Source organism: Schistocerca serialis, chromosome 7 (genome assembly GCF_023864345.2).
Source record: "Schistocerca serialis cubense isolate TAMUIC-IGC-003099 chromosome 7, iqSchSeri2.2, whole genome shotgun sequence".
NCBI lineage: Eukaryota > Metazoa > Arthropoda > Insecta > Orthoptera > Acrididae > Schistocerca > Schistocerca serialis.
Genome location: NC_064644.1, coordinates 92,925,708 through 92,953,484, shown reverse-complemented (window position 1 = coordinate 92,953,484; position 27,777 = coordinate 92,925,708). Strand labels below are relative to the sequence as shown.

The 27,777-nt window shown below is 43.0% G+C and overlaps 1 protein-coding gene across 1 annotated transcript; it reads right to left on the bottom strand.

The window, feature by feature from the left end:
- On the bottom strand, positions 1–27,777 carry LOC126412308 (anaphase-promoting complex subunit 10). Its single transcript, XM_050081829.1, has 3 exons — positions 27,545–27,777; positions 27,128–27,290; positions 1–676 (listed from the first exon to the last, which is right to left on the bottom strand). The coding sequence occupies exons 1-3, from the start codon at positions 27,654–27,656 to the stop codon at positions 391–393; spliced, it is 561 nt and encodes a 186-aa protein (XP_049937786.1). The 5' UTR covers positions 27,657–27,777; the 3' UTR covers positions 1–390.

Here is a 27,777-nt window from a genome sequence, read left to right as displayed (position 1 = left end):
TTAAATGTTTCCATATCCGATGTATTCTTGGGGAAAGTATACAGCTTATAACATTATTAATGTTACACAAAAGCCAATATACTTACGGTATGGTATGTGTCACAACAAATTTCTAAAGAATATTTGATATTTGTGCATCATTAGGATCCTTCAATTGTGTACACACACACACACACACACACACACACACACACACAGCTTTACATAATATTCAAAAGCAGGTCTACATCATTAAAATTCATGATGAAGCCTGAGTATCGACAGTCCATTTTGTCATTACAATATTTTACAGATAGCACTGCTATAATGTCAAGTTTAATTACAGATTCTCACAAACAGAAGAGCATCACCATACTTCTCAGCACATACTGAGAGTCAAAATTTAAATATTTATCTTATACAGCTATATTGTTGAAAAGCTACAGTCGTAAAATTGCCACACTGCTCAACACCAGTCCCCCTACATTCTACAGGGGAGTGTATTTTTATCTGACGCATATGAGTGTCCCGTCCATTCTGGTGATTGCTAATCACTGCTATCTGTATCATAAAAGTCCGTATAGGTTTGTCATTTATGTCTTTGATTGGAATCAGAACCCACCCAGTAGGCTCATTCAAGTCAACTACTTCCACTTCTTGGAGATCATTGAAGTTGGTTCCAGCTCGTATTGAAATCCTGAAACAAAAAAAAGTGAACACTTACACTTTCAAGTAGTAAATGACAGATCTGCTCTCTGTTAAGTAAAAAACTTAGCAACAGATGCAAGACATAAAATAACGAACACTGATATTTGCTGTTATAACACTGATTAAGTATCACTATTTGAGATGTAGACCTATTCAATTTTGCAGCTTCACACTTCACACACAATAGTATTTTCACTTAAATCTATTTCTAATTTCAGCCTTCACACACCTATCTCTAATCACCTTTCTGCACTTTCAAGAAGAATAACTACTTTCAGTAAAAAGAATTGTATTATGTAGGAAGGAAAAGGGGGGAGGGGGGGGGGGGAGGGGGAGAAAAAGTTCACAACAAGCAACATACTAAGCTCACGTGTTGCAGCATATGTACTATCCATGCTTCCATTATCATATGCAGTTTAACTGATCTTTTTACTTCGTTGCCATATAGTTTACCATTTTTAATAGACTGGTAATGTTCTGCAAAAAATACCATTGATAAAGTGTTAATTCTATCAAATTAACACACAAAAACCCCATCTCAAGATGGAGATTTGAGTTGCATTTAGAACTGACCAACTCATTTCCATGAGAGTTTAATTTACTGGGTAAATGAAATAGAGCCCCCTGAATATTGCATATTGTTTCACAATTTTAGTTGGATGATAACTGAACACCTCCCATCTGTGGAGTCACTTCATCCAAGTTGCAGCTCTTAAAGAATCATTATGTTAATGTTATCTCACAGCCACTACAAAAACCTGTATTGTTCTTGGCTCAGTTCTGGGTTTGCTGAGGGCTGGAGACTATAGGGTACCATAATAATGTGGCAAAGCCAATACTGGCCATACTCCATGCATACTTCATGAAAGAAGTGTGGAACATGATGGCCACACTCATTTTGAAGACCAGTAAGTCAATCATAGCTGATTATTGTATCACCACAGAATGTGCTGTGGATTATTCTGCCACAAAAATACTGGTCATGATGTGATCTTTCTGGGATTAATTTTTTAAGGAATTTGTCAAAATAAATTTGATAAAATTATGTGAGATGGTGATTCCCAAGTGGACAAGGTTTGGGACCCACGACTTTCTTTAACATCTTCAGGAAAGCAAAATTTTATGCTTAATGATGTGTAACAATTTTATTATTTTGGTAACTAAATTTTAACCCAGCAGGCCTACAAAATCAACAGAGGGTGTGCAGTGTCATTTGGGATGCACAAGTGCACTTCAGATGGAACAATATTCAAGAAGGGTTGCTGAACTCTAAAGAGTGTAGCCTTGCAACAAAAGCCTATGTGTATGCTCCACCACACCAACTTTTGACCAGCACCAGCAACATTCATTGTAAAACTGGCAGCATGCCAGAACAATTGAATATCCATTGTGCAGGGAAAATTCAAGAATAAGAAACTAATGAATGTTAAAAGAAAAACACCAAGTGGTAGCACACCAACATTCAAAATGTCTATTTATCACAGCACATCTCATTTCAATTGAGCTGATGTTTTCTCCTAACACATTTCAAGATAAAAAGAATTTAACCTCTCGCAATTAGTAAATTGCAAGTACGATGTATTAATAACTTACAGAATTATCCTTTCAAAAATTAGATTTTTTGTATGAATATCCCAAAATCTAAATACCATTTAAAAATGAACAGTTTCTAACAGTCACCACTGTACTGTTTTTTGTATACCCATTCACATATTGAAGTGATATTAAACTTTAACCAATTCCCTATTCAACACAGTTTTTTTTTATTTTTAGATGGAAAGATCATCAAATTGCTTTTGACTCATTCTATATACTTGTATTCTTGGAATAAGTCAATTTGTTTACGTTATTAATGCCTTACAAAACCCAACAAACCAATATTAATAGAATGATTCCATGGATTGGACTGACGGGGTTAAAGGAACCAAAGTATGAGGTCATCAGTCCCTCCATCTAATATGCACTGAGCTGGCTAGAGTCTTTACAGAGTAAGAATAAGAGAAGGCAAAACCTGTGAAATCTGATTGCAACCAAAGATCAATAAAACAAAGAGAGAGAAGCAAGTAGAAATATGAGAGGGGTAAGAGGGTGAAGGTGGGCGAGTTGTTCTGTCTCAAAAGCAGCTGGAGGCCCTGGAACACTGTATGCTTGGGACAGACACCCTCTGCATCCAGCCAGTGTTTTCTCTACTTCCATCACCACAGAAAACTAGCAATACCAACAAGTTGATAATCTCATGAAAGAGAATCATTATGGGACAGTAAAAAGACATCTGATGCAAAAGGGTAAGAACACTCGAAAAGGTGGGAAGGGCAGGAACCAGGCTGCAATGGGCCCTTGGGTCAGAGCAGGCAACAGGCCACCTCTCTAATCCCTCAAGCAGCCAACGAGGCCAATATGCTCTACCTGACAGATGAGTAGAAACCACCTTCCCAAATAAAATGCAAAACAAGATCAGGCACTACGGCGCCATCCGCTAGCACCAGAGGCAGTATGTCAAGTTTATGGTTTTGCTGCAAGGTGGCCAAATTATGGCAGTCCAGGAGAATGTGGGCCACCAGCAGACAACCACCACACTGATAGACATGCCCATGAGTAAGACAAATGCCAATGCAAAGATGAGAAACAGTAGATTCCCTGACACAAACGTGAAGGGAACACTGCCCTGCAGCTGTGGTTTGCTCCACTGCTTGCAGTTTATTTGTAAAAGCCAGAGTGCACCAATCCATGTTCCAAGCATCCAACAACAACATCTTAGAGCCAACCGAAGGTTCAGTTCCAGTACTTCCATCTCCAAAGTCACCAACCTGGTGACCAACAGGTCAGCATGTTCCTTCCCTGGGATCCCAACATGACCTGGGATTCAGACAAAGCAAACCAACCATCCAGCTTGACTGAGCTCAGGAAGAGGTTCTAGACAGTCATGACCAATGTGTGTCTAGGGCAGTGCTGGTCAGTAACCTGCAGACTACTTAGGGAGTGATGTCAATTGTGAACATCTCACTGGTTCACGAATGAATGGACTGAGGGCTCCAGTGATGGCCTCCAATTCTGCAGTAAATACACTGCATCCACTAGGCATGAAGTGTTTTTCACTGCACCTTGCATGGGTGTAGGCAAAACAGGTTCACCCATCGACCGTAGAGCAGTCAATGCATACAATTTTTGAAACTGGAAATGCATCTAGGACAAACAGGAACAGATAGTAAAACACCATGGGAACAAGAGACTTTTGGTTTTTAAGGATGGGGTACACACCACAGGAACACATGTTATTGCTCTCCGACAAGAGGCGACAGATAGAAACTGGAGTTCAGAGTAGATGCTTTATGCAAACTGTGACTGAATTCCAGGGCCTCTTTTGTGGGAAGTGGATCTCCTTACCAGGAAAAACGACATACTACTTTGGATGCTTCGGGGAGCAGTGAATGTGTGTCACATAGTTGAGCAGCAGTAGTTGGTGGTTGATTTGTAGAGAAGGGACCCCTCCCTCTGCAAGTAGGCTGTTCACAGGGCTCGTCTGAAAGGCACCTGTCTAAGTTGGATCTCAGCATCTGAGGCTGACTGCAGTACAATTTTATTGCCGCCAACTTATATTTTGCGGAAAGACCACAAAGATAAGAGAGATTAGGGCTCGTACAGAGGCATATAGCCAGTCATTTTTCCCTCGTTCTGTTTGGGAGTGTAACAGGGAGAGAAGATGCTAGTTGTGGTACGAGGTACCCTCTGCCATGCACCGTATGGTGGATTGTGGAGTATGTATGTAGATGGTGTATCAGCTCCACCATACACAATGCTGAAGGTGATTCTCAGATGCATACCAGACTCCCATAATCAAGGTGGGATAGGATCAGAGCTTTGTAAAGTTGCACAACTGTACAGTGGTCTGCACCCCAGCTGGTGTTATTTGAGGTAGCAAAGAGTATGAAGTTGTGACTAGCACATTCACTTAAGTTGGCAAATATGGGGGAGCCTTTTGAACCAAGCATCACAGAATAGCCGCAAAAAGCAATGAGACTACACCACATTGAGCAATTTGTTGGCATGGTAGAGTTTTGGTGGTGGATGAACAATGTGGTGGTGACAGAAGTGTGTAATGTATGGCTTGGCAGCTGAAAACCAGAAGCCACGGGTGAGAGTCCAGGACTGCACCTTCCGTATGGCGCCCTGTAGTCAGTGTTCAGCAACAGCCACAGTGGAGGAGCAATAGTAAATACAGAAACAGTCAACATACGAGAGCAGTAACAGCAGGTCCCCACGCACAATACAGAGCCTTGTGGGACCCTATTCTCTTGCATATGGATGGTACTGCAGGAAGTACCAACTTTAACCAAGAATGTATCGTGTGACAAGAAGTCGCAGAAAAAAAAAAAAAAAAAAATCTGTAGTGGGCCCCAGAAACCCAACTAGTGTAGGTGGGCAAAAGCTGACCATATGGTAGACTATATTCTAACCCACAGAACAGCCTTGGCAAAAGCCACCCTGGGACAAAGCTGAAAGACCCCGAGACTCAAGGTACCAACACAGCCACCTGGTCACCATACATTCGTGCGACTTGCAGAGAATACTAGTAAGACTAACTGGGCGATAGCTCTATATCAAGGGGGCGTTTACCCAGTTTCAGTACCAGAATGACTATGCTTTCTCAACATTAAGATGGGTACTCACCCTCACTCTAGATACAGTTGAAATTGCAATGACATGATATTGGCACTCCACCGATAGGTGTCTGAGCATTTGGTTGTGGATGAGATCTAGTCCTGGAGAGCAAAGGGAACAAGCAGCACTTGCGTGCAACTGATGTCCTCAATCTCTACAGATGGGGTTCACGTTACTGCACAAAGACATGCACCTGAATATCACACATTTGCAGCACCATATGGGAATGGGAACATACGCTTTCACATTGCGTCGATATGCCATCACCTTGTCTTTCTCTGGCATCAAGTTGCCTTCAGGGGCCAAGATGAAGGCCCCAGTATCAAGCCTACTGTCCTTTGGTACCTGCTCTACATGCCAGACATAATGCACACCTCACTGTTCCAAACTGGCAGGTAACTCATCTGTCTGTAAAGGTCATGGTGGAAGAAGATACCTTGTACCAACTAAGACTGGTATGGTGGTAACCATTACCAGAATGTCACCCAACTTGTCAAAGGCAAGCAGTACTTGTGACAGCACGGAGTGCTGTTGTAATCAGAAATGAACCACTTTTCATTTCTGAAATTGCTGCTACTTCCCAAACATGTCCTCAAGGTGCCAAACAAAAAACAATGACTTCCTGGTCCAAAAGTGGTCTCTGTAGTCATAGAGCAAAGTAAGTATTGTATTTTCCCTTGCCTCTAGCCCTGTGTTCCTCCCACAGCATAGCCAGGGAAGGAAATGTGGTTGTGGTGGTGGTGGTATGTTCTCCACGTTCTAACTGTCCTTTCCTTCAGGAGATACTGTTGGAGCCTCCAGTAGAAAAAAGTTTGATATGCTTCATTTGCATAGCAGTCCCTTGAGTCACTAGGGAAACAAATGTCAACTCAGGGACAGCCACATGTGTCTGAGCAAGCCATACAACATTGAGGGCAGCAGGTGCCCCAAAAATTTCCCACTGATGACTGTTTTTCCTCAACAGCTATTCATATCTTTTTTAAAAGAGGCATGCATCTTCCTTGCAGTCCAGGCAGTGAAGCCAAGGCCCCCATTCTCTGCAAACACCCAATGTTCCATCACTAATGATGTTATCTGAAGTATGCCCAAATTTTATAATAGAAGAGGTATGGTGGCACTAGCCAACCCTCAGCCTAAGAAACAGCCTGGCTCACCGTACATGTTCGGAACCACTGCTGGTTGACCTCCCTGGGAAAAACAAAGCCCTCTGTTGCCTAAAATAAACTAAACTAGTCTCCAAAATTATAAACCAAATCCACATATAGTCAACACCAAGAAGACCATTCAATGGAAAGGCAGAGGGGGAAAATGAATTTTAGAAGGATAGACTTGCAGCACACAAATGTGCATGGGCTGGGGCCCTGTTTTCATCAAGCACGTACTCACAAAGGCCATGTGAGCTCCCTGAGGGAGGGGCAGTGGGGGGGGGGGGGGGGGGGCTGGGGGTTACGGGGTGATTCCATATTAAGCGGTCTTGGGTAGCCCAATAACAATTCAGATTTTAGCCAAATTTGGTGTACGTGTTTGTTAAACAAAGAAAGTTTTACAAATTTCTGGCTCCCAAATTTCAATACTTCATGAGTAGGGACTTCTGAAGTGAAAGGTATGCAAAAGCTGCACTGGCATTTCAATAATTTCAGCTGTGGTCAAACTGCACCATGGTGGTACAGTGTATTTGAAATGGACCGTTTTTGCGAAAGTGCTTGAGTACACGATGGTACTCTAGTGTGGGATGTTTCCAAACTGTATGTGAGTGCTGTTAGTGATGCACTTGCCTTCAGTGCTGTTTGATTTTGGCAGTTATAGGCAACAAATTCATTTTCAGGTTTGGGATTATTAGTGTGCAGTGTTGTTTCTGGTTGAAGATTAGATTTAATTTTGTGTGTTGTGTTTTTATTTGTTATGGATATGACAATAAAGCTCGACAGTAGCTCCCAGCACGCTGCCAAGGGTGACATGTTGACCACTGAGACTTAAGTTGGCAACTTGATAACTTCTTTCTTTCACCACCACCACCACCACCACCACCACCACCACAAAAAGTTGTTTTTAAGCTTTGTTGTATGAAAAATTAAAAAAGTGTATTAATTAATCTTAATACTTATGTGTACATACCTTGTAAGCTGACTTTTCACACTTCGATAAAACAATCGTTCAAATGATGTATGGAACACAACTAAAAACCTACTTTTGATACATATGCACAGGAAATATGTAATATGTACATAAATATTTGTAAGTATTGCTTAGGTAAAGTTCCATTTAAATTTATTATCCAGTTGTGTATACTCAACATGCTGATTACAATTATGTAATTACTTTTACCAGAAACTGTATTGCCTATCTGAAAGTTTTGCTGCAATACACACGGGAAAACATTGTGAGCTAACCAGCCTATGAATATAAAATGACACTATTATAAAGACTAGCATGCCACATTAACAATAACATTTTATTTTGTACAAAACTAACTTCTGAGGAAACTAACACTAAAGTTTGTAATTAGCTACATCTTCCATGACAGATTCTGCCTATATGCTTCTTATATTCTGAACTTTGACAATGCACATTTGTTACTGTATTTTTTTGAATCAGACGAAACCCTTCAACATTTAACTAAGCCACTAATTAATATTTTGGATAATTTAACATACCGGTAATATAAAGTTATTTTCAGGTTTGATGCCATATTTGTAAGCACACTATTCCCAAAGGGGAAGCACACTGGTTCAGCATACTTTTATAATTTACTAATGTTCAATAATTTTCATACACCTAAACAGTAATGTCTCACAGACCATTCGAATTAGCGTCATTCCATACCAAGTGGTCTAGTGGTCACCAAGATGAATAGATTTTTTATCTAGAATGAAATTTTCACTCTACAGCGGAGTGTGCGCTGATATGAAACTTCCTGGCAGATTAAAACTGTGTGCCGGACCGAGACTCGAACTCGAGACCTTTGCCTTTCGTGGGCAAGTGCTCTACCAACTGAGCTACCCAAACACGACTCACGCCCCGTCCTCACAGCTTTACTTCTGCCAGTACCTCGTCTCCTACCTTCCAAACTTTACGGAAGTAAAGCTGTGAGTACGGGGCGTGAGTCGTGCTTGGGTAGCTCAGTTGGTAGAGCACTTGCCTGCGAAAGGCAAAGGTCCAGAGTTCGAGTCTCGGTCTGGCACACAGTTTTAATCTGCCAAGAAGTTTCAGATTTTTTATCTACCCAATTAAATAAGTTTGTCAAAAAATTGTTGTTTTTGTTTTGACAAAAGTTTCACGATCACTAAATCAATACTTCCAGAATAATAGTCATTTGTTTGACCTCATAGGGCAGCTATCAACAGTGCACCCACGAGTTTTCACAACTTTCGCACATAATATAACTGGAAATACAAGGTGTGATTCAGAAGTTTCAAGACTGATTCATTTCTGAGTAGGGAACCAGCTGCGCCGGATGGGGGAGGTAGTGGGGGGTCACAGGGAATGAACTGATGCTACGGCAGTTGCCTCCGCAACCCTGATCGTGTGCATCGCTTGTAGCATGAGTGCGTGTCATTGACCTCAGTCAAAAAGTGGGAGACGCAAAAATGGAGCAGCATTATGTGATTAATTTTTATGTGTGACTGAACAAAACAGCCACAGAGACTCTCGTTATGATTCAAGAGGCCTTTAAGGAAGAAGTTTTGTCCTATGCAATGTTTTTCATGTGGCACAAACATTTCAAAGATGGCTGCGGGAATGTTGAAGATGACGACCGCTCTGGGAGGCCACCATCAAGCCGATGAACTGGGACTCAGTCAGAGTACGATGTGGAGGATTGTGACGGAGAATTTGATGATGCGAAAAGCGTGTGCCAAACTGGTGCGAAAGGTTCTGTCGGTGGATCATGGTGGATCAGAAAGAACGGCGCATGAATGTTTTCCAGGAGGTTGAATGTTGATCCGAACCGTCTGGAGAAAGTGGTTACGGGTGATGAGACCTGGGTTTACAAGTACGATCCTGAGTCGAAGCGTCAAAGCTCAGAATGGCACACTGCTTCCTTGCTGAAGCACAAGAAAGCTTGCATGAGCAAGTTGTGTGTGAAGTGCTTGCTGATATTTTTTATGGAGGAGTGATTCACAAGGAGTTTGATGCTCGTGGACAGATTGTCACAGGTGACTCTTACGCTGGAGTGCTCTGCCGCTTGAGAGTTCGAGTTCACCGCATCCGCCCAGCCATCAAGTGCGATTGGATTCTCCACCACGACAATGCGCTCGCTCACACGTTGCGCGCCGTCACCAAAGTTTTGGTCAAGTTCAACGTGACAACACTGCCGCAGCCACCCTACAGCCCTGAATTGGCTCCAAGTGACTTTTTTATCTTCCCCCGACTCAAGACAGACCTAAAAGGGAAGTGATTTGACTCCATCGACGCCACCCAGCAGGCTTCGACGAGAGCCCTTGACAGCATGATGCCCGAGGCCCTCCAGAAGTGCTACGAACAGTGGAAGACGTGCTGGCAGTGCTGTGTTGATGCTGAAGGACCATATTTTGAAGAATGAACCATGGACCTTGCCGTTGGTGGGGAGGCTTGCGTGCCTCAACGATACAGATAGCCGTACCGTAGGTGCAACCACAACGGAAGGGTATCTGTTGAGAGGCCAGACAAACGTGTGGTTCCTGCAGAGGGGCAGCAGCCTTTTCAGTAGTTGCAGGGGCAACAGTCTGGATGATTGACTGATCTGGCCTTGCAACAGTAACCAAAACGGCCTTGCTGTGCTGGTACTGCGAACGGCTGAAAGCAAGGGGAAACTACGGCCGTAATTTTTCCCGAGGGCATGCAGCTTTACTGTATGATTAAATGATGATGGCATCCTCTTGCGTAAATAATTCTGGAGGTAATATAGTCCCCCATTCGGATCTCCGGGAGGGGACTACTCAAGAGGACGTCATTATCAGGAAAAAGAAAACTGGCGTTCTATGCATCGGAGCGTGGAATGTCAGATCCCTTACTCGGGCAGGTAGATTAAAAAATTTAAAAAGGGAAATGGATAGGTTAAAGTTAGATATAGTGGGAATTAGTGAAGTTTGGTGGCAGGAGGAACAAGACTTTTGGTCATGTGAATACAGGGTTATAAATACAAAATCAAATAGGGGTAATGCCGGAGTCGGTTTAATAATAAATAAAAAAAAATAGGAGTACGGGTAAGCTACTACAAACAGCATAGTGAACGCATTATTGTGGCCAAGATATACACGAAGCCCATGCCTACTACAGTAGTACAAGTTTATATGCCAACTAGCTCCCAGATGACTAAGAAATTTATTAAATGTATGATGAGATAAAAGAATTTACTCAAGTAGAGAAGGGAGACAAAAATTTAATAGTCATGGGTGACTGGAATTCAAGAGTAGGAAAATGGAGAGAAGGAAACATAGTAGGTGAATATAGAATTTTGCGCAGAGCATAACTTAATCATAGCTAACACTTGGTTTAAGAATCATGAAAGAAGGTTGTATACATGGAAGAACCCTGGAGATACTAAAAGGTATCAGATTATATAGTGGTAAGACAGATTTAAGAACCAGGTTTTAAATTTTAAGACATTTCCAGGGGCAGATGTCGACTCTGCCCACAATCTATTGGTTATGAATGGTAGATTAAAACTGAAGAAACTGAAAAAAATGTGGAAATTTAAGGAGATGGGACCTGGATAAACTGAAAGAACCCGAGGTTGTACAGAGTTTCAGGGAGAGCATAAGGGAACAATTGACAGGAATGGGGGAAAGAAATACAGTAGAAGAAGAATGGGTAGCTTTGAGGGATGAAATAGTGAAGGCAACAGAGGATCAAATAGGTAAAACGACGAGGGCTAGTAGAAATCCTTGGGTAACAGAAGAAATATTGAATTTAATTGATTAAAGGAGAAAATATAGAAATGCAGTAAATGAAGTAAGCAAAAAGGAATACAAACATCTCAAAAATGATATCAACAGGGAGTGCAAAATGGCTAAGCAGGGATGGCTAGAGGACAAATGTAAGGATGTAGAGGCTTATCTCACTAGGGGTAAGATAGATACTGCCTACAGGAAAATTAAAGAGACCTTTGGAGAAAGGAGAACTACTTGCATGAATATCAAGAGCTTTGATGGAAACCCAGTTCTAAGCAAAGAAGGGAAAGCAGAAAGGTGGAAGGCGTATATAGAGGGTCTATACAAGGGCGATGTACTTGAGGACAATATTATGGAAATGGTTGGTTGGTTGTTTGAGGTTAAAGGGACCAAACAGCAAGGTCATCAGTCCCTTGTTTCAAATAGACTCCATTCTGTTAACGGGACATCTCAGTATAGTCAGAAAAATAAAACGGATAAAGGGGAAACGTAAAAGGGCAGTCACGTTGTCATTAGTAAAAACAAATGAGGGAAGTTGGCAAGAGAACGAACCCAACACTATGCTGAAACAGCATAGGCAAGACCACCTGTGACTTAAAAGGTACAACTGCTATAATGCAGAAAGTACGTATGGGAATAGAAAAACTAACTAAGCCTTAAAAAGAAGGGGTAAAAACAGAGTAAAAGGGAAAGAAAAGAGGATTCCGGTCAGGGAGGTGAATCGGGAATCTCTGAACACTGCCTACAGTGGGAGACACCCAAACACTCACCGCCCTGCCCCAACACCAGAGGGAGATTAAAAACTTTAAAACTGAGAATAAAAACCACTCTCCCGGAGGAAACCTAGAACCAGAGAGACCATCCGGGAATCGTCAGCCAACATCAAAGGTAAAGTGTGGGGGAGTCTGTACGTAGCACGCAGAGCCAAAAGAAGGGGGCATTCAACCAAAATGTGGGCCACTGACTGGAAGGCTCCACAACCACATAGCGGGGGTGGCTCATCACGCAAAAGGAAACCATGGGTCAGCCTGGTATGGCCAATGCGGAGACGACACAGTGTGGTCGAGTCCTTGCGGGAGAGGCGAAAGGAAGAACGCCATGGGCCTGTATTCACCTTAATGGCACGAAGTTTATTAGACAGTGGAGTAGCCTCCCAAGAATTGGCCCATGACTGTGCAAAGTGGGATTTGATGTGAAGCCGTAAATCCGCTGCAGGAGGGGTTACAGAAAACGGGGGGGTAAGTAACTGCTCCCCCAGCCAAACGATCAGCGAGCTCATTACCCGGGATACCCACATGGCCCGGGACCCATAGGAAGTCAATGGAACAAGCAGCACGGTGAAGATCAGCGAGATGGTCATGGATGGCAGAGACCAAGGGATGGCGCGAAAAACACCGGTCAATAGCAAGAAGGCCACTCATCGAGTCCGTACATAACAAAACGCGGTTGTGTTGGGATTGTTTAATAAAGGTAAGGGCCCGGGAAATTGCCATCAATTCCGCAGTAAACACCCCACATGAGGGTGGCAGTAGATGATTTTCCGTTCCAACAAAGGACGTGAAGGCATACCCAACATGATCAGCAGATTTAGAGCCATCAGTGTAAAAAACAACAGCATCCCGAAACTCCCATAAAATTTGGCGGAAAAAGGAACGGAACACCACCGGGGGGATGGAATCTTTCGGACCGCGGCGGAGATCCATCCGAATTCGAGGCCAAGGAACTAACCAAGGAGGGGTGGAGGGGAGGGAGCGAGGAAGACAGGACAAAGAAGGAAGCCGAAAATCACGGGTAAGAGACGCAAGGCGCAGCCCAACCGGTAAACCCGCCCGAGGGCGGGAGTCAGGCGGGCGACGTCCATGGTCTGGGAATAGGATAGAATAGGAAGGATGAGCGGGAGAAGAACGGATAGTAAGGGCATAAGACACCAGAAGCTGGGACCGCTGAACAGAAAGGGGGGGGATCCCAGCTTCAACCAGGAGACTATCAACAGGGCTAGTACGGAAGGCACCGGTGGCCAAACGGATACCACGATGGTGGACTGGATCCAGCACGTGCAGCGTGGAAGGAGCAGCTGAACCATAAACTTGACAACCATAGTCCAAACGTGACAGAACTAGAGCACGATAAAGACGGAGGAGGAGGGAACGGTCCGCACCCCAGGAGGAGTGGGCAAGGAAGCGAAGGACATTGAGTTTACGGAAACATCCTACCTTCAGGAGTCTGATATGGGGCAGCCAAGTGAGCTTGTTGTCGAAAAGAAGACCTAGGAAACGAAACTGTGGAGCCACAGGCAATCTTTGTGCAGCGAGATAGAGCTCTGGATCAGGGTGGACCGTAGTACGGCGACAGAAGTGGACCACCCGCGATTTTAAAGGAGAGAATTGAAACCCGTGGGAGAGGGTCCATGCAGAGGCACGCCGTATAGCCACCTGGAGCTGCCGTTCTGCAGATGCCATCGAGGAGGAACTAACCCAAATGCAGAAATCATCCACATACAGGGCAGGGGCGACCAAGGGACCGACAGAGGCCACAAGTCCATCGATAGCAATGAGGAAAAGAAGGACACTCAAGACAGAACCCTGTGGGATGCCCGTCTCCTGGGTCCGTGGAGAACTAAAAGCAGTACCAACTCGAACTCTGAATGACCGATGGATCAGGAACTGGCGGATAAAAATCGGGAGTGAGCCCCGAAGACCCCACTGATGAAGGGTTAGTAAGATGTGATGGCGCCAGGCCGTGTCATAGGCCTTGCGAAGGTCAAAAAACACTGCAACCAAATGGCGGCGCTGGGAAAAAGCCTGCCGAACTGCGGATTCCAAGCGAAGCAAATGATCGATTGGAGATCGTCCCTCTAGAAAGCCACACTGGTAAGGGGACAAGAGATCCCGAGATTCAAGGACCCAAATGAGCCGACGGGCTACCAGCCGTTCAAGTAACTTACAACCAACATTGGTCAAACTAATTGGCCGATAGCTGTCAACAGATAGGGGGTTCTGACCAGGCTTAAGGACAGGAACCACAATGCTATCCCTCCACTGAGAAGGGAAGTCACCCTGGAGCCAGATACGGTTAAACACCCGAAGAAGATGGTGCCGTTGTGGAGCACTGAGATGTTGAAGCAGCTGGTTATGAATGGAATCTGGGCCAGGAGCCGTATCATGAGAAGCAGATAGAGCAGAAAGAAATTCCCATTCAGTGAAAGGTTCGTTGTAAGATTCTGACTCACAAGTGGTGAAACATAAGGTGACAGCTTCAGCCTGCTGTTTTTGATGAAGGAAAGCAGCTGGATAGGAGGCCGACGCTGATGCCACTGCAAAATGGGTCGCAAGATGTTCTGCGAGAACTAATGGGTCCGTACAAATGCCATCTGGGAGGTGAAGGCCTGGGAGGGTGGACTGCCGATGGCAACCTTGGAGAGAGCGAAGTGTAGCCCATACCCGTGACAGAGGGACAGTGGAACCAAGGGAAGAAACGAATCGTTCCCAACATATCCGCTTGCTCTGTTTGATTAAATAACGGGCTTTAGCGCGAAGGCGCTTAAAGGTAGAAAGGCTGGCTACAGATGGGTGCCTCTTAAAGTGTTGCAAAGCTCGACGGCGATCACGGATGGCAATGGCAATGGCCGTACTCCACCACGGGACTTGCCGACGACGAAATTGTCCAGATGAGCGCGGGACAGCAAGGTTAGCAGCGCGAACAATCGCGTCAGACACGTCACGTAGGACGTCATCAATACAACCCGACAAAGAGGGAGAAAACTCGACCTGTGCAGTATATAGAGGCCAATCGGCGCGGTGGAAAGACCAACGAGGTAACCTCTCCATCGGGGAGCGGGAAGGGAGCGTGATAATCAATGGGAAATGGTCACTATCACAAAGGTCGTCGTGTGGCGACCAGTGTAATGAAGGGAGGAGAGAGGGAGAAGAAAGAGAAAGATCAATGGCAGAAAACGTACCATGACCAGCACTGAAATGAGTAGGGGAGCCATCATTAAGAAGGCACAGGTCGCGGTCTGCAATAAATTGGTCGATAAGAAGACCTCGTCTAGATGGAAAGGCACTGCCCCACAAAGGATGATGAGCATTAAAATCCCCAAGGAGGAGGAAGGGAGGAGGAAGTTGCTGAAGAAGGGTGGTTAAGGCAGCAGGTGTAAGAGTCCTGTCAGGAGGGAGATAAAGATTGCATACTGTGACTGCAGAGTCTAAGTGGACCCTAACAGCAACTGCTTCCAATGTAGTTTGGAGAGGAATCCACGTGCTAGCAACGTCTGTAAGGACCAACGTACAAACGCCACCAGAAGCCCGCAAGGGTCCGACCCGATTTCGACAGAAAACACGGAACCCACGGAGGGTCGGTGAGTGAGCATCAGTAAAATGAGATTCCTGGAGAACCACACAAGCTGCTGAGTAGGACGAAAGAAGGGATTTCAATTCCGGAAGGTGACGATAGTAGCCATTACAGTTCCATTGGAGAACCACAGAACGATGGTTTAAATGAGGGCTGAACACGCTAAATCCAGTCATACCGCCGGGTCCCCACCCGTCACCGACAAGGAGGGGGCGACATCCATAAACGACAGGTCAGAATCCGGTTGTGAAGCCGGGGAAGGGACCTCCGGTGACACCAGAGGCTCTTTGTCCCGGGACTTATGTTTCTTCTTCTTTTCAGGCTGAGATCGAGGAGGGCTGTGTGGCATAATGGAGCCAGCTGCAGCAAGATCAGGAACAGAAAGAGACCGGGCGACCTGGGGGCCGATAGACCGCGGCTCTCGCGGTCGCCGCGCTGCAGCAGACCTTTGACCTGGAAGGTGCCGGGAAGGGGCATCCCGGGAGAGGCGCCCTTGACCGGCAGACGCCGAAGGAGTGGGACACTTCTCCGGCTGGGGAGGGGGAGCGGCGCCCAGAGGAGAAGGTGTGGGAGCCGCAGGGGAGGGGGGAAGGAGAGGGGTCCGGGACGGGGGTAAGGAAGGGGGAGGAAGGGATGAAGATGTAACCAAGGCGTAACTAGATGTCATGGACACAGGGTGCAATCGTGCATATTTCTTACGGGCCTCTGTGTAGCTTAAACGATCAAGAGACTTATACTCCTGTATCTTTTTTTTCTTTCTTATAGACTGGGCAATCTGCTGAACGTGGAGAATGACTACCATGACAATTTACACATACAGGAGGGGGAACACAGGGACTCCCCTCATGGAGTGGACGTCCACAGTCACCACAGAGAGGGTCCTGGGTACAGCGAGAAGACATGTGGCCAAAACGCAAGCACTTAAAACACCGCATAGGGGGTGGGATGTACGGCTTCACATCACAACGATACACCATAATCTTAACTTTCTCAGGAAGGGTATCCCCTTCAAAGGCCAGGATAAAGGCACCAGTATCAATACGATTATCTTTAGGACCCTTCTGAACACGCCGAACAAAGTGAACACCCCGCCGTCCGAGATTGTCCCGAAGTTCCTCATCAGTTTGAAGGATGAGGTCTCTGTGAAAAATCACACCTTGTACCATATTTAGAGACTGGTGAGGGGTAATGGACACGGGAATTGTGCCAAGATGGGTACAGGCACGAAGGGCCACAGATTGGGCAGCCGAAGCAGTTTTTATCAGTAATGAACCCGACCGCATCTTGCTCAGGGAGTCCACTTCGCCGAACTTGTCTTCAATGTGTTCCACAAAGAATAAAGGTTTAACACTGGTGAAAGTATCTCCATCAGTCCTGGTGCAAACTAGATAACGGGGGAAAGGTTTTGCCCCTAGACGACGGGCCTGACCCTCCTCCCAGGGGGTAGCCACGGAAGGGAAGGCCGAAGGGGCAAGAGAAGCAGCACTTGAGGAATCAGTACCACGCAGAGAGACGGCCGCAGAAGAGCGGCCAGAGGTTTGGACCCTTATGCGTTTCATCTGCATAGCGTCCGCCCTGATACCACCCACTCCGATCAGGGGCTCTCCTCACGGGCGCCACCCAGCCACAGCAAGGGCCGTCTGGCACGGCGGCCATTGCCGGGAGTTCCGATGCTCCAGGATGACGAGCAACCACTCCAAGGCATGCATGAGGAGGTCACAGCTCAGGTATCAGAAGTGTGATCCCTGTGTGTTCAGGGGGCTCAACCAAAAGGGTACATAGCGACCCCACCACACGGGCTGGCTACCGTGCTGGCTATGCACCCTAGCATCAGACAACGACGTAGAAGAAAAGGTGGAATATACTAGGAGGGCACACGTCGGAGACGCTAGGTAAGGTGCTCTTCCCCAAATGGCTCACACTACGGAAGAGAAATTTTGGAATGGAGGTCAAACCCCAGAGGGGGACCAAGGAATGCCAAAAGGAGGAGATGATTACGCAACAAAGCCAGAGTGTAAAACCAACAGAACCAGGAGGATAGCGGGGGCCAACATAAGCAAGGACACCAATAGAGGGAGAGGAGAGGGCGAGGGGAAAGGGGTATGGAGGGGAAAGGAGGGGAAGGGAAAGGAAATGCAGCCCGGGAGAGGAAGAAGGCTGCAATGGCTCGGGGCCCCGTGCTCGCCACGCACGTATCCACGAAAGAGTTGTGGACCCCCTGGGGGGTATGGAAATGGAAGAGGATGTAGATGAAATGGGAGATATGATACTGCGTGAAGAGTTTGACAGAGCACTGAAAGACTTAAGTCGAAACAAGGCCCCGGGAGTAGACAACATTCCATTAGAACTACTGACAGCCTTGGGAGAGCTAGTCCTGACAAAACTACCATCTGGTAAGCAAGATGTATGAGATGGGCGAAATACCATCAGACTTCAAGAAGAATATAATAATTCCAATCCCAAAGAAAGCAGGTGTTGAGAGATATGAAAATTACCGAACTATCAGTTTTAAGTCACAGCTGCAAAATACTAACGCGAATTCTTTACAGACGAATGGAGAAACTGATAGAAGCCGACCTCGGGGAAGATCAGTTTGGATTCCGTAGAAATGTTGGGACACGTGAGGCAATACTGACCCTACGACTTATCTTAGTAGAAAGACTAAGGAAAGGCAAACCTACGTTTCTAGCATTTGTAGACTTAGAGAAAGCTTTTGACAATGTCGACTGGAATATTCTCTTTCATATTCTGAAGGAGGCAGGGGTAAAATACAGGGAGCGAAAGGCTATTTACAATTTGTACAGAAACCAGATGGCAGTTATAAGAGTCGAGGGGTATGAAAGGGAAGCAGTGGTTGGGAAGGGAGTGAGACAGGGTTGTAGCCTCTCCCCGATGTTATTCAATCCGTATACTGAGCAAGCAGTAAAGGAAACAAAAGAAAAATTCGGAGTAGGTATTAAAATCCATGGAGAAGAAATAAAAGCTTTGAGGTTCGCCGATGACATTGTAATTCTGTCAGAGACAGCAAAGGACTTGGAAAAGCAGTTGAATGGAATGGACAGTGTCTTGAAAGGAGGGTTTAAGATGAACATCAACAAAAGCAAAACGAGGATAATGGAATGTAGTCGAATTAAGTCGGGTGATGCTGAGGGAATTAGATTAGGAAATGAGACACTTAAAGTAGTAAAGGAGTTTTGCTATTTGGGGAGCAAAATAACTGATGATGGTCGAAGTAGAGAGGATATGAAATGTAGACTGGCAATGGCCAGGAAAGCGTTTCTGAAGAAGAGAAATTTGTTAACATCGAGTATAGATTTAAATGCCAGGAAGTCCTTTCTGAAAGTATTTGTATGGAGTGTAGCCATGTATGGAAGTGAAACATGGAAGCTAAATAGTTTAGACAAAAATAGAAGATTTTGATATGTGGTGCTACAGAAAAATGCTGAATATTAGATGGGAAGATCACATAACTAATGAGGAGATATTTAATAGAATTCGGGAGAAGAGGAGCTTGTGGCATAACTAGACTAGAAGAAGGGATCGGTTGGTAGGAAATGTTCTGAGGCATCAAGGGATCACCAATTTAGTATTGAAGGGCAACGTGGAGGGTAAAAATCGTAGAGGGAGACCAAGAGATGAATACACTAAGCAGATTCAGAAGGATGTAGGCTATAGTAGGTACTGGGAGATGAAGCTTGCACAGGACAGAGTAGCATGGAGAGCTGCATCAAACCAGTCTCAGGACTGAAGACCACAACAACAACAACAACAACAACTTAAATGTCCAATAAATTTCTAGTTCTGAGTTAAGTCTTGAAACTTTTGAATCACACCCTGTATTCTCTTAACAGAAACAAAACTATGCCATCCTCTAGAACTTTTTGCACTCACTTAAGCAAAGTAATAATAAAAAATATCCTGAGCCATTTTCATATGGATAACGAGAAGCACAGTTGGTTGAAAAAAGATGTTTGAAAAAAATGTGAAGTTTAATGTTTTACAGGTACAGAAGTAAATATGGAATACACCTGAAGCTGCATGTCATAACTTACCAATACAAGGTCTTAGAACATAAAATTTCATCCTCCTACTGCTTTCCAACAGTCTACATACTGGGGACAAAGTTTTTTCCAAAAATGTCTATTTTCGGTCCACTTTTACACAAAAGAAGTTTGTGCGAACTCTCTTCAACCATTTTCATTAGAAAGACCGTGTTCTACATCACATAAAAACTAGATTTGGTCTTGAGATGTGAGGATAAAAGACGCTAAAAAATTAAAAGGTGGAGGTGCATTGAAAGTGGGGCCCATATTCCAATGTTACTCATATCTAACATCTTTTATCATATTTACAATAAATTAGTGATCTCTAGGAAATGCAGCATCAAAAGGCTTTATGATTAGGAAGTGAGACAATGTCCAAATAACCTTAAAAAATTCAAGAAAGAGATGTCCTGTCACAACTCATCATGACATTTTAGTGTAGAATAAAATTGGGTATAAACTTTTCACTTTACATTTCATTACCAAGGCAGTGGGAATCATGGTAGTGAAACTACTGCATAACAGCTGAAGCACATCATCTAAATAACCTTTAGGGTTTACATCATTGTCACACTGTGTAAATTTTGGTGATGTTCATAGCAGTCTTCCTTTCATACTTTGGAATAGAATCATGTTATATTTATTAGTATGTCTATTGTGTAATGCTATTGAAATGCTAAATTAATTCTGGTTCAAGGTACAATGTACTTCATGTTAGTGCAGTTTGTTGTTTATGTGGGACATTAGGTACTGATGAATTGTATAAATGTGTTTTTATGGTCCATGGTGGCATAAGCACTCAGTTTCTTTTAAAATGAGAAAACTAGTATCCCCATTACCACAGGGGACACACCTGATAGCTGTGCAACAGCAGCTGTGGGTGGGTTTCTTTACCAGAAGTTCCCCTATCTGATGAGGGTTTCTTTACACAGGATCCTACACCTGATGATACCTTTATTTACAAGTCAGAGGCCAAAGCCAGAAGAGGTCTCTCCTGGAGTCCTGAGCTTATGTTTGCTTCAAGCAATTCAATTTTTTACAGATTTCATTAATTTGTTGTAGAATGTCATGAGGAAATCTGTACAGCAGGCCAGGTGTCACTGATGGGAAGAAATTTTGATAAGACAGACCCCAAAAAATTACTTTTTACCCATGACCGTTTAAAATTATTAGAGCCACAAAAAGTATTAGTTTTTTACTGGATTCCTTATTCCATTTCATTTTTTATAAAAAGAATTTTGTACAGCTGAATGCTGCCGAGGTGTCTAAAAAGAGGCTACTTATCTGCAGTTTTTCTAACTCATGATCATTTCTTAGCCATCAAGACTTCCAATACTATCTTCCACAGACAGTACTAAACACTCGCACATGATCTCTCTCTCTCTCTCTGTCTCTCTCTCTCTCTCTCTCTCTCTCTCTGTGTGTGTGTGTGTGTGTGTGTGTGTGTGTGTGTGTGTGTGTGTGTGTGTGTGTGTGTGTGTGTGTGTGTGTGTGTGTGTGTGTGTGTGTGTGTGGGGAGGGGGGGGGGGGGGCGCGCGTGCGTGAGCAAAAGCTTTATTTGTGACAGTCTTTTTGTTGTGCCTATCTGCGACTCTGAACCTCCACTATATGGTGAGTAGCAACTTTCTTTTTCATAACATTGTTATCCATCCTGAATTTTCCTATATGGTCATTCTATTTCATATCTCTACAAAGCGTCACACCCAGGTATTTGTATGAGTTGGTCAATTCCAACAGAGACCCATTGACCTTACAGCCAAAGGATACTACATTTTTGTTGTGTGTGAAGTGCACAATTTTACATTTCTGAATATTGAGAGCAAGCTGTCAATTTCTGCACCACATTCCAATCTTATCAAGATCTGCAAAAATCCTGATTTTACTATTAATATTGTCTGCAGGGTCATTAATATACAATATCAATAGCTAGGGTCCCAAAACAGTTTCCTGAGGCACACCTGAAGTTAATTCTACATCTAACGATGACTATCCATCCAAGATAACGTGCTGTGTGCTCCCTACCAAGTTCTCAGCCCAGTCACAAATTTCACTTGATACCCCATATGATCGTACCTTTGAGAATAAAGATAGGTGCAGTAGTGAGTGAAATACTTTTCGGAAATCAAGAAACACAGGTTTGAGCTCAGAATATGTTCCAAGATTCTACAACAAATCAATGTCAAGGATATTGGACAGTAGTTTTCTACATCTACATTGATACTCCGCAAGCCACCCAACGGTGTGTGGCGGAGTTTTGTGTATCACTTCTTCTGTAAAGCCTCGTCACCAGTATTGTAAAGGCCTCTTTGCTACTGCTGCAGAGGTTGAGTTTCCAGTGTTGTTACGGTAGGCAGAGTTTGTGAAATGGCTTCTGGTGCAGTACACCACTAAGACAATTTACCTCTGCCACTATTACACAGCTACGCCCCAGCGTCAGGTAACATGACAAGAGAACGAAGGTTCTACAACACTTCAACAAACCAATGATAAAGTCACACAAATAAATGAAAAGGTTTACTTATCTTTGTGACTAGTTGAAACGTGAAGTCTGCAACACTGCTTGTAATATAGCACAGAAAAGGTCCTCATTGGCTAAGTGTAGGCCTAAATAATTGTTGGTACACTTCACATTACATAGCAAATGCAGTTTACAACAACCGTCTGTTCACTTCTAAGAGTTCAGTAAACAATGTTCCCTGTCTATGTGATCCCTGGATGACGACCTATAGCCTAGTGCATGAGAGTTGCCCTTCTGTCTTCCGAGCCGGCTTCTGTCTGTTGTTCAGTCAATGGCGGCTTGTACTTGGCCTGCAATTGGCCGAGGCAAAGTCGATATATTCATCCTCAGTGTGCCTGTGGCACTGGCGAAACTCACCCAGGTAATGAATCTCTATGGCACTGGCACCAGCTCATATATTTGCACCTGTAGTGTTTTTGTCCTGGCTGTGTCTTGTTCGGACGACACAGCAACTTCTACTACACTTCTTGTAGTCAGCTGTGACCCGTGCCCTTTTCAAAGAACTGGGGAGATACAAGAGGGACTAAATCAGCCACAAATTCAGTTTTGAATCTGACAGGGATTCCATCAGAGCCTTGAGCTTTGTTCAATTTTAACGATTTCAGCTGTTTCTCAACACCACTGACACTAATACTTATTTCATTCATCTTGTCAGTGGTACAACAATTAAATTGGGGCAATTCTCCTAGGTTGTCCTTTGTAAAGGAACAATTCATTTCAGCTTTTGCTTTGCTACCCTCAATTTCAGTTCCTGTCTCATTTGCCAGGGACTGGACACCACTTTAGTGTCACTAACAGCTTTTACATATGACCTGAATTTCTTTGGGTTCTGTGAAAGATCACTTGACAGTATTCTGCTATGGTAGCTGTTGAAGGTATCTGGATGGTCATGCAGGAAATTTATTCGAAATTAGGCCACTTTGTATGGAATGATCCAATAGTGAAACCTAACCTAGCCAATCTTAAAAACATTACGTAGTTACCAAGATCAACCTGCATGCTTGTCTAAATAGACCTACTCACCCCAAAATTACCAATCTGTGGCCCAACATTTAAAATCTTAACTACGTATCTAGAAGTCTGCCGCAACAAACCAACTATGTTGGTGGGTGTGAGAAAGTCTGCATGGTCCAGTCATCATGTTAACATATGCACTAAACTCAAGGTTCAGTTAGCAACCATGTAACAATGCATCTCCCAAACTCTGGCACAATACTAAACAAGCAATATCCGAACGGAACTTTTCAATAAACCTACTTACTGGATATGTCAATTATAATTACTGCTTTCTATACAGCAATAATGTGTGCACTGTGTTTGTGATTAAGTACTGCCACTACGCCAAGTTTTTGTGATGTCCAAAGAGTAGTGTGTTATGGAATTAAAACCAAGTTATTGTTGAGAAGTTTATGATAGGATATGCATAATTTTCTTTTCCTGTAACAATCATTTATTGAATAGTTGGAAATGGCCATCAACATTTTTTGAGAGCAAATAAAGTGGGAAAGAACCATTTAATTTCAGTTACAGTACTTTATAGATCATTTGGCACTACGCTTTCTAAAGCCAGTTTTCAGGATATCACATCAAGATAAGAGACTTCAAGATGAGTAGAACTGAGTGCAAAGCAGGTAAGGGGAGCGTCGCACCTTGATTAAATTTCCGTAGTTAATTGGTTTAATTGCCGAGTATGAAGTGTTGCACCAGCGACCTGTATATAGGGTGTTGTCAGTTGGACAACATCTGGAACTGTACCCCAGAGGTTCCTGGTTTGATAATTCTAGGCTGGTAATTCGGGAGTCTGTGTTTATGATTATTTTTGTATCACTCGATTTGTGTGTTGACTGACTTGTTGATAAATATTTTTTATGGTTTCATTTTTTATTGTGTGTATGGTATGTGAGTGTAAGTGCATAATTGTGTGTTTTTGTATAAAGAAATTGGTGTTAATGCAATTCACAAGTTTCTAGGTTGTGTCATTAGTTCTTGGTAAACATAATTGGTAGGTATTGTGGAGTTTGTGTTACCTACACTGGTGAGGGTAGGTGCTCGTTATTAGTTATCTAGGGCAATTTTGGGATTGTTGTAGTACAGACTTTGTTTAAGCTACAAACATCAAGTTACCTGTTCGATACCAGATTGTCAAACTGTGTGCAATTTTGTATTATCGTGGATTTTGTTTGTTCTATACAGGTGAAATGAAGTTTTCAATACAAGTTTTTCAATTTTGTTTCTAACGACTGTCTTGAGGATTCCAATTGCCTCATTTTTGCGTTAGCATTATTTTGGCATGTCTTCATTATTAGGGTATCATTTAATTGGTTTGTCTCCTCCAAAATTCCATAATTCACACACTAGTCCCATTAGTTTGAGATTATTTCTGCAATTAAAATTTTTTCAAATTATATGTGTCTGTTTACGTGAGTAATGAGTAATGTCACGGTTACCATATCGTATAACCTTCAAATAGGAGTATGCGCCATCTTGACGACTTAGGTCAAACCCACCAGGGTGATAACACAATGTTTGATTTTGCTAGATAACCATTGAATGTTTGGAAAACTCTCCTAAATTCTCCAGAGGCTTTGGAACCTGTTTAAGAAACCCACAAAAGGCTTGACAACCTTTATAAATCAACCCATGAGCAAGCTTGGAAATATGGATAAAGTCTCCCACCCACAGCTGGACTTGCCTGGTTATCAGGCATGCCCTAGTTATCTGAAGTGGCAAGAAGCCAAAATGGACCAACTAACATTTAATTGAGGCACTGAGAACCATAAGGGCCCAAGACAGACACAAAGTCTTGAGAAAAGTAAATTTTTGTGACAATCAAAAATGGATGCAAACCACCAGTCTAAGAATTTGAACTTTTTTAAAAAATCAAGTCAATTTCCTATATTTCCGATAAAAGAATTATGTCAGAACACGCATACACACTACAATTTCAAAATTTATGAGGTGTGCCCCTTCAGTTCTCAGCACCTCAATTACATTGTGACTGACAACTAATTTGAAAAATCTTATGGTTTCTGATACTCCAAAACAGTGACTTGCATAAGAAACTTTACTGACTTTTTGCAAAAAGCATTCGTCAAAATTTGCTATTTGGAAGAAGAAAGGTCACAAAAGATGTTTACAAACCAACTACATGGAGAAGTACAGCTACTTCACCTAAGGAGAAACTTCGTTGTGGCAAATTTCATTGACAACTTTGAGGAAAAATAGTGAGCCAAATGACATAAAACTTACAGAAAATGTAAACCGTTCAGTTATCTTGGCATGTTTTGCAGCTTTACCACAACTATCCACTGACAAAGAGCACTATGAAAATAGCTTAAAGTTTTTGCCAATGCCACCATGACATTTGCATATTCTTCCCTTAAGAGGCCCCTACATCAAAAGCAGCAAAATTGTAAATCTTCCTGTGGTCATATAGTAAATCTGCACATCAAATTTGAACAAGATCTGAGAAAGGTGAATGGGGACTATCTTTGAAACAATTTTACTATGCAGAAACACTGATGGTCAACTGTCATTTGCTACACAGTATTACTGTAGTCCTCAATTTCCAGTAAGAGAGAGGAAACAATCTGCCAGTGCATATTTGATAGTGTTGATTACAACGAGCTGCAATTATTTAATTATCCTAATTCTTAGAGACATCATAATTTTTATGTCATATGGGTAGAAACAAAGATCAGGAGTAGGACCTATATTATTGCCTCCATGTCTCAGTGAGACATTTCCGTAAACTAGCTATTTCAATCACATCTGTGTGAAAGTGGAACCCTCACTATACAACACTGGAGTCTACTAAAGATACTAGGTTCACCTTCCTCCTCTAGTACGCAACCTTCCTCTATTTCTAGCTATAATAGTGATGTGCTTAGATATGATGCAGGAATTTAAATAGTTAACATGGATATATCCTGAAATTACTTTGCAGTTTTAATTTTAAAAAAAAGTTCGTTACATATGGAGGGAACATACACCATTAGGCAATTTTACAGGATCAGCCTTTTACCACAATCTTTATTTAGCCAACATGGGTAGACTTCACCAAATCAAACCCAAGGTGTTAAAATTAGATAGGGAAGGATCTTCTCATTATTCATAGTTTATATACATACGCAGGTAGGTAGGTATATTACATGCACAAAAATACTCTGCCAACCAATGTCTAATACAGGTTTTTCTGAATCCATCTCAGTTTGTTTTTATAGCTAAAAGCACATTGAATATGGTGCGAATGTATGCATTCCGGCCACCTTAAAGATCAATTACAACATTTCACACATGCATCTGACAGCTACATCACTTCACTACAAAATAATCACTTTTCAACCAATCTTAGATTCTGGGCTACATTACTGATCAACTTGTCAGCACAACCAAGATTTCAAGAAGAGTTCACAACTAGACTCTAGACCAAATATCCACCATACAACCGAAATTAGACCTAGGGTTTTATATAACATTTCTGTCACCACAACCAAGATTCCAGATGGAGGTAATTATCAAAACCTAATGATACTACTACTGCATATACAAAAACTTGTTTGCAAATATCACTTTAATTCTGTTAACAGGTATCTTCAGTTGTTGAACTGAGACAACCAGGTACTCACACGCAATAGTTTCACTAAAAATAACCTTTTGTACCTTTCTTAACACAAGCTTGCATTACAAAGATTGGTCTGCAGCGTGGCTCTCCCCTCCGCTCCCCACCCCAAGTTTACTCATTCAATGTGAAAATGCAGTAACAGTTTTAACATACTGATACGAATTGTAACCAATGGTTTATTTTCGCTCCATATTCATCACACTTTTTAGTTATAAACTGTAAAAGTAAACATGCAGTATTGTGGTGCATATTATGCACATATATCTTAGACAAACGATGAAAAATAAAAATAACAAAAAGTGTATTACGGGGGGGGGGGGGGGGGTTGCTTTGCGGTACTACGCAACTCTTACCATTTACTTTATCTTCAAATTACCTGCTTGGAGTGTAGCTCTCATCAAGTTTGTAATCCGTAAAAATGCAGATATCACGGACAGTTGTTTTGCGACGAAACTGTATGTTTACAAGATGTGGTAACTGTCCATCAGACTGCCAGTAAGTGTCCATGCAGTCATCACGAAGCTGGTCGACACCGAAACCTTGAATGTTGCGAGGAATAGAAAAATATATGTATGGATTATTACGGAAGTCTTATTTACTGGCAGACAATTGAGGGTCAACATGCAAACTGCCTAAACTTCTCTTCAAAAATAATATATTACGGAACTAAAGTACAACAAAATGACAACGGCATTTGTCCGCGTAACTATAGCAACGAAACAAATGGAGCAAAAACTACATGACAAAAAATCATTGTTGCATGCGTTTTAAACTGAACATATTCATTCTATACCTGGTTTGCAAGACGACAGACTCCAAATCGCCTGTGACCCAACTTCCCTCACTTTTCCCGCACGTTCTTCTTTTATGGGGTCAACAGTTTCTGCTCCAGTTCTGGTTGACATGGCGCAGAAAACTATATAAACCCGAACTGCTAACACTACTCAACAACATCACAAACACACCCCGACAAATCACCTCCGCGCGGATCGCAGCTGTACTACATTGTAAACAGACTCTATGGCC

Excerpts from the sequence above, each read along its gene's own strand:
- LOC126412308 (XM_050081829.1), bottom strand. The coding sequence starts at position 27,656 with ATGTCAACCAGAACTGGAGCAGAAACTGTTGACCCCATAAAAGAAGAA. Across the intron at positions 27,291-27,544 it reads TCTGTCGTCTTGCAAACCAG|GTTTCGGTGTCGACCAGCTT; the intron begins GTATAGAATGAA and ends GCAACATTCAAG. Across the intron at positions 677-27,127 it reads GAGAGCTACACTCCAAGCAG|GATTTCAATACGAGCTGGAA; the intron begins GTAATTTGAAGA and ends TTTTTGTTTCAG.